General features: G+C 37.8%; 1 protein-coding gene across 1 annotated transcript; it reads right to left on the bottom strand.

Annotated features, from left to right (window-relative positions):
* Positions 1-3,230: 3,230 nt before the first annotated feature.
* On the bottom strand, positions 3,231-7,367 carry LOC122083178 (uncharacterized isomerase BH0283-like). The gene is made up of 6 exons (XM_042650890.1): positions 6,197-7,367; positions 5,893-6,111; positions 4,921-5,226; positions 3,919-4,080; positions 3,624-3,707; positions 3,231-3,531 (listed from the first exon to the last, which is right to left on the bottom strand). Exons 1-6 carry the CDS (start codon positions 6,224-6,226, stop codon positions 3,424-3,426), a joined length of 909 nt encoding a protein of 302 aa, XP_042506824.1. The 5' UTR covers positions 6,227-7,367; the 3' UTR covers positions 3,231-3,423.
* Between the last annotated feature and the right edge of the window lie 420 nt (positions 7,368-7,787).

The raw sequence follows: 7,787 nt of genomic DNA, 5'->3' as shown, positions 1-7,787 counted from the left end.
TTATATTATATCAATTCCAAAATCTGCTAAGTACATATAGGATAAGAGAACCTCTGAATGATAGTAGTCACACTGGTGTTGTAATGATGTAGAGATTCTCGCAGGACATGCAGATGTATGCTACCGCGAGTTTAGAGTTGAAAGACATGTCTTCCTCAATCTACGAGATAGAATGGTACATAGAGGTTGGTTAGAAGACACCCGTTACATTCGAGTAGATGAGCAGCTTGCAATGTTTCTCATGGTAGTAGGCCAAAGATTGAGTAACAAACAAACACAATGGAGATTTCAGAGGTCGGGACAGACGATTAGTGTTGTCTTTCACACGGTATTAGAAGCTATGCTTCATCTGTCGCATGAGACAATTAGGCTTCCGAATTTCCAAGTGGTGCCGCCAGAGATTGCCCACAATCTAAAGTTCTATCCATATTTTAAAGTAACTTACTATCTTGATTTAACAAATTTATGCTTGTGTTTTTCCTGAAATTTCGATGCACTTTAGGTGGATATATTGGACTAACATATATGGACTGAAAACTAGGATTGCATTGGACCTATTGATGGCACCCACATCAGTGCCATCGTAGCTAGGTTGGAGGAAACATGGTATCAAAATCAGAAGGGTCTGATCACACAGAACGTTATGTGTGCATGTTCATTCGACATGCGATTCACGTTTGTGTATGCGGGTTGGGAAGGTAGTGCACATGACTCCCGGATTTTTGAAAAAGCAAGAACGATGTTACTTTATGGTTCCCTCATTCGCCACCAAGTACTAATATATTATGAATTTCTGTTTGTTATTTTGTAGAAGTATGATATGGAGTACATATCTAATCCCGTACATATTTTTAAATTAATACAAGGCAAGTATTATGCGGTTGACTCGGGGTACGCAAATCAACTGGGGTATTTGGTGCCATTCCAAGGAGAAAGGTATCACTTACAGGATTACGGTGACGGTAGACCTGGGCCTAGAACAGCAAAGGAATTGTTTAATCATAAACACTTATCACTGCGAAATGTTATTGAAAGAACGTTCTGTGTCTTGAAAAATAAATTCCATATTTTAAGGAGTATGAAGGCTAACAATATAGAAGATCAGACAAAGATCATAGTTGCCTGTTGTGGGCTCCACAATCACATCAAGGAACAGACAATTCAAGATCAGTTATTTAATGAACTTGAAAGTGAACAAGCTATTGATGACCCTATGAATCCTGATCCTGTGGTGTACTATGCGTCAACTTCTGATACGACCCAGAGATGCTCGACGAGAGAAATGTCATTAGTACGCCTCAATATAGCTAATCAATTGGCTAGATCGAGGAGAATGGCTATGATTCCATTTGATGGATCGTAAATTTTGTCGATGATAGTCGGGATTTGACATAGTATACATTTGTAAAAATTGTTGATTAATGTAACATGCAGCTTATTGTGGTTACATACTTGATAATGGGTGGTGTGCTATCATATGTGTTGTTGAATGTGACTGTGAGATGCCTTTACTTGTACCACTTATCGTCATACATGATACTTTGATTTGATAAGTATAATTTGTGCTCTACAGATGTCTTCAAGTGACACTATACTGGCTAGATGTGAATACTGTAATGATTTGTGCGATAAATTCACAACAAAACAAGGGCCTAATAGGGGTAGAGCGTATTTCAAATGTCCAAGGCACAATGAATTTGTTATGTGGGTAGATGAATTCCGATTATGTGAATGTGACAAAGGACAGTGTAAGGTACGCATCGCGAAGACCTCGACGAACTTTAATCGTCGATTCTGGTGTTGTCCTAAGTCTACTGGGGTATAACTATTTTTTATATTTTAAACGACCTATTATATATGTTCTATAAATTATTGTTCTAATTCAATTGAAGATAATTACAGGCCCAAGATCGAGGGTGCAAGTTTTTTCGATGGATTTATAGTGACAGCAATTCATCAACTGCAAGATCATTTGGATGTGGAACAAGCAATTCGACGGTTGAAGGCCACTCTTCTCCATCATCATCATCCTTTGAGTTTGTGCAGGGGTACTTGGAAAGAGCAATCAAAGTTGAAGAGGAGTAATATAAAGTATTGAAAAATGAGATGGATGTTTCTGAGGAAAAGAGTAGGATATATACTGATATCCTGGATGCAGTTAAGAATTTGGACATTAAAAAATATGGTAGTTAGATGATCATGACAAGCTGCTGAACTTGAAGTTAGACATTTGTTATATTTTGACTAATTGCACTGTATAATATCTAGTTGGGTTAGGTGTATCTTTTGAAATTAACGTTCTTAGGTTAAGCATGATTAATGGGGACAAAAAATAAAAAAAAAAAAAAAAAAAAAAGGGGAAACGTTTTCAGAAACAACTTTTATCAAACACCATTTTCTACAGGAAACGTTTCCAGAAACAAGATTTGTCAAACACCTTCAAATCCGTTTCTGTTTCCAGAAATGGGAATTTCTGTTTCTACCATTTCTTGAAACAAAAACGGCAGAACTGTTATCAAACAGGCCCTAAACATCCTATGTGAGTGGTCCTATAAAGAGCCAATTTCGGAACCACACACTTTTTGCATTACCCTCTTATATGCCTTTTATATACCATTATAGTACCAATCAATAGTAATCTCCTGTTGATTCTCAAACATCCAGACCATGGCCCAAACTAATAGGTCATTATGACACCAACCAATATGGATTATGCACCTGATCATAGAATAGTGACACCTGTAACTGTTTCTAGACTCGAACACAACCAACGAGCCTAACCAGAGTTGGGTTAGACGATTATTTTATTATGGATTGACTATGATTAGATTAACTGTTATAAGATCAGTCACCTCAGCCTAGATGGTGATTGATCTACCAATAGTAAGCAAGTCCACATCAACAAGGAAAGCAACCAGTTAGCCAATGGACGGAGGCACCCACCTCTATATAAAAGGGAACGTAACGGATATGCAGGATATAAGACTCTTAACTCACACAGAACTTTACGTTCCTTTCCTTTCTCACCTATCTGAGACCTGACTTAGGCATCGGAGCCTTCATCATGGAGTTTCCTCCAGGTCAGTTTCTAATAAGTGTCGTGTAAATCCATACTAAGCTGGAAACTGCATCCAACACCCCTTGGGGTTCGTTGTTGTTCCCCGTCTCTTTAATTAATTTAATGCTTTCTAATTAAAAGACATGAATGCACATATGTATAGCTAAGAAGATTAATAAAGGAGAGAACCCAATAGCATTAGATTTTAAACTGGGTAGGACTTTCCCTTCAATTAATGCAAAATACAAGGTTTGGTAATCAACAGAAAGTAGTTAAGGGAACACAAGAATAGAATACATAGTTTCAAAATTCCACGTAATACCGGTATACATATAACCCCAAGGAAGAGGAATTTATTTCTTAAGCTAGGCTAATAGGGAACCTTCCATGACAGCAACAGCTTTGCCTCGAATCAGCACTCTCTGGTTTGCCTCATCTAAATGCAATTCCAGTACTCCACCCCTTGGAGATACCTAATTAACCCAAATAAATTGTATTATTCAGAAATCCCATACATTTGTTTGTGTCTGTAATATATAGAAAGAGAGGGAGTGAAAGAGGATACCTGGTGTGCAACAAGATCACATTTTCCCAGCTTTTTGCTCCAATAGGGCACTAAGGCACAATGCATGCTTCCAGTAACAGGATCCTAGAACACAAATGGAGTAAGCCATTTCAAATGAGCCAGACCCATTAAGGATATTAAAAACCTCCATAAGTTTGATATAATTAAACAACTAAATGTGTAGATCATAACCATAGAGAGATCATATAAAAAAACCCAAACATGTGATGAAGATGTGAAAGATCAACAAAATAAACGGAGTCCATTTTATGTTCATTAGTAACAAAGAAGTTACCTCATTAACTCCCAATTTTGGACAAAAAAAGCGACTGAAGAAATCAAAGCCAGATCCCTCAGGAGCAGGCCCTGTAAAAATGACCCCTCTTCCAGGATATTTTTTTATCTCATCCATTTGTGGTTGTAAATCTGCAACAGTCTTTCCTGACGAGAGCACCACCTAAGAAAATGCAACAAAGTTCCCTCCGTGAGTACAAATTCCAAAAATTCTTATATTTGAGCAAAAAGAAGGCACCCACATAGCTTCCAACAAACATGTGGTGCCTAGAGGCCATAATGTCATATTACATGCAATAATAAGGGGACGTTGCCCAATGTTGCGGGGTCTGGGGATGGTCATAATGTATGTAACCTTACCCTCACTTCATAGAGAGGTTGTTTTTCAATTCAATTTGACAAACACTAGATCGAAATGGAGCAACCTGTAGAAACGCAACCCTAAAAGCAATGCAGAAGGTAATGAAATAACAAGAATAATCAATGCACACAGGTTTACAAGGTTTGGTAAGATTGCCTACGTCTTCAGTGAGATGAGATTATGCTTCACTATCAATGGAGAATAGGTTTATAGCGCTCATCATCTTACCTCTCAGAATTGCTTACAGAGAAAGTAACTCTCTCTACAAATATATAGCGAAAAACCCTACTATTAAAAAGTACAAAACTATCCTCAAATAAAAAATTTGAGGCACCCCCATACAACCACGCTATGCAGGGGGCCTCTTGCCCCCCTTGCAACCCCCATGGCCCACTTGCCAGCAAATAGGACTGCAATTTTGGCAGAGGACTTGTACCAATACTCTTTAGATTAAACTGCGAAGGAATACAAGACATCGTACACCAATACAACCTTACCGTTGCACTATCAAAAATGGGTTCCTATTGTTGTTCTATACATACTGTTTTTGCATGCTGATTCAAACCTATACAAATGATGAATCCTAACATCTCCAAAATCAAATGTCATTATAAATGAATATTGAGATAAAATAAGTAATACCATGAGGTCAGCATCACTGGTTTGAGCTGTTTTACTGATACTGACGACGTGAACACCATTGAGGGTTTCAGTAAATGATGGAATATCTGCATGTTCACACTCAAGCACAGGATAAGTAGGGAAGTCTAATTCTATAGAGAAGTTCTCTTCTGGTGATGCATCCACATTTGTTGTTGCTGTAGGAACCTTTTTAGCAATCAGAACTCCAGATAATGTGAGGAACTCGATGACATTTGTTGTTGCTGCTAGCCTGGATGTAAAGAGAAAATGGGCAGATGCCAAGGTTGCATGACCGCAAAGCTTCACCTGTCCATAAAAATGAAAAAAAAAATAATTGATTATTTACAACTGGGCTGCATTAGTTAGTTATACAGTTTCAGAAAATATTTCTCTTTTTTAATTAAAAAGTTAGCCTGCGTTTGATAGGCATTCAGTTTCAAAAACGATGTTTCGTATAAAAAATTCAATTTCTATGTCGAAATGTCGTTTTAAAACAAAAAATGATGGTAGGTGAACCTGTTTCAAGAACGATTACCGATTACCCTAGTTCACTTTTCCTCTTTTTTTTTTTTTTTTTTTTTTTTTGGTGTTTGAAATGAAACCGAAATGATGGAACAAGGTTTCGTCGTTCCATCATTTTGCGTTTCTAGCATTTTTTGCTCTTTTCCTTCCGAAAAAAAATCAAAAAATACCAAGTTGACACCAAAAACTTATTCCATTTTCTGTTCCCATATAACCAAAAAATATCAGAAACGTTTTTCTGGATAACAACCAAACGCAGCCTAAAAAAAAATCATATTCAAAATACCGAAACCTCGAGTCTCGGTGCTTCAATGAGTACTAAATTCCCAGGAAAAGCAAAATTGAAAGTTGAATGTATTGTTTTTTAATTTCCGGTCACAAGTGAGGGCTTAGAGATTAGAATAGGCGATAGATGGTAGAATAGAGGAAGAACATAGGAAAAAAACAAACCTCAGTGGTAGGAGTAAACCAGCGGAGGTGGAACCGCGGGGGGACAGATTGGGCATCAGCGTTGGAGTGAGTAGAGGAAATCTGAGTCAAGAAACAAGTTTCTGAAAGGTTGAACTCCGCGGCAACAGATTGCATCCACTGCTCATCGCGCTCTTCTTCTTCCAACAAACACACGGCCGCTGGGTTTCCCTTGTACGCCGTGTCAGTGAACGCGTCCACCTACTCATCATCCACTCATTCATTTTTCATCTTTAAAAAACAAAATCTCATAGCCAAAGAAAGAGAAGAGAGAGAGAGAATTTACCAGAGAGTACTTTACGGGACGCTTCACCATTTCTTCGGAATGGGAGAACCAAGAAAGAGAGAGAGAGAGACAGAGAGAGAGAGAGAGAATCGAAGAGGAAACGTGCAAGGTTCTTCCTATATCGACTGAGTGCTGTGTGCCTGCGTGAGTTTTTGTCTTTCCTGTAATTTATAAGTAAATAGATAGAGGAACCTTCCTCCCAAGTCCCAACCTAAATCTGAAGGGAAATGGATCGTGTGACATGGGGTTGTAGCCTCGAGAGGATCCAAATTCGACCGCGGCATGCGTTCGAGCAATTGAGCTATGCTCGTGAGTCGTGCATGACAAGCAAAGCTGAGCTGGAATCAAGTCCACAGACGTAAAGTCAATAGGTTCAATTTTGGATTTTTACAAACTGGGCTCTAATCCCTTTCTACGTATGGGATCATCCGATCCCCATTCCCAGCTACCACTCTTGGATTGGCCTCGGCCAATATCGATCCCAGGTCGAGGACCTCTGTCATCCGAACATCTTCATAGGTTATGGCACCAGCACATGAAGTTGTGTCGCTACCCTACCATCTGTTATGAGTGATCCTTCCACAACTTCCATATCTTCTCCACAGGGCTTGCAACAGTTTCAACGGGAGGGAAAACTCATCGAAGCAAAGTTTTCTCGCTCATAACCGAGTTATCTCATCTTGTAGACGAGATTTTTATCTTGACGGCGATAAAAAAATGGCGTTACAATTCGATGTAAAAATCAAATTTTAAATTTGGAATCTTCCGTCGGCTTTATGCGTTCCAAACGTGGGGAGAAATACAGATCCGAGAGAATTTCTACAAATTTTGTACAATTTTATTTTATTTTCTTTTCTTTTGACACCTACCAAACACAGCCTAAAGTTGTGAACTTTGCTTCAATGTTCATTTCCAATCTATTAATTCCTTGCTAATCAAACGAGTCCTCAAAATGTAAGAAATGGCTAAAAAGTAGATGTATGCGCATGGCGCATCCATTGCTGATTTCAAAGGGGGAAAAAATCGTATTGAAATTAATCAAAATCGGGATTAGTTGATGCTGATACAATTTTGAAATTATGAATTTTGTTTTGTCGGGAGTATGTGACAATGTGGCCAATTGACATTTTAATTTCATGAGATATATCATAAAATTTGATCTGATTTTAAGGTCATTTCATTAACTTCTGGTGTGACTGTTTATTTATTTGGATTCTAAAAGGTAAAGAGGTCTTGGAGTTTGATGGCTTTGATTTTTGACAAAAGTTTTCGTTTAGGAGATATTTGTTTTTATTTCCTATCACTCATTGATTCGTTCAGTTGAGGCTTTAATGATGCTTAATGAGGTGACAATCTTCTATATCTCAAACCGCTTCCTTCACAATTATCCCTTTCTCTTTGAATTAATGCTTACTACTTAAAGGAATTGTCTAAATGACACCTTTATAGATGTGTTTAGAACTTGACACCTTTTAATTATCCCTTATCTTATCATTCCGAAAAATTATTTAAAACACCGGTAAAAAAAGATTTTCAAAAGTTAAAAATCATTTTAACACAACAGTTAATGACAATATTAATCCTAATTGGA

Source organism: Macadamia integrifolia, chromosome 1, assembly GCF_013358625.1.
Source record: "Macadamia integrifolia cultivar HAES 741 chromosome 1, SCU_Mint_v3, whole genome shotgun sequence".
NCBI lineage: Eukaryota > Viridiplantae > Streptophyta > Magnoliopsida > Proteales > Proteaceae > Macadamia > Macadamia integrifolia.
The sequence above is the reverse complement of the archived record's forward strand: the minus strand, read 5'-3'. Positions and strand labels throughout refer to the sequence as shown.

Coding starts and splice junctions, on each gene's coding strand:
- LOC122083178 (XM_042650890.1), bottom strand. CDS start 6,226: ATGGTGAAGCGTCCCGTAAAGTACTCTCTG. Junction 5,227..5,892: donor GGTTTACTCCTACCACTGAG/GTTTGTTTTTTT, acceptor TTTTATGGACAG/GTGAAGCTTTGCGGTCATGC. Junction 4,081..4,920: donor CCAGTGATGCTGACCTCATG/GTATTACTTATT, acceptor GCATTTTCTTAG/GTGGTGCTCTCGTCAGGAAA.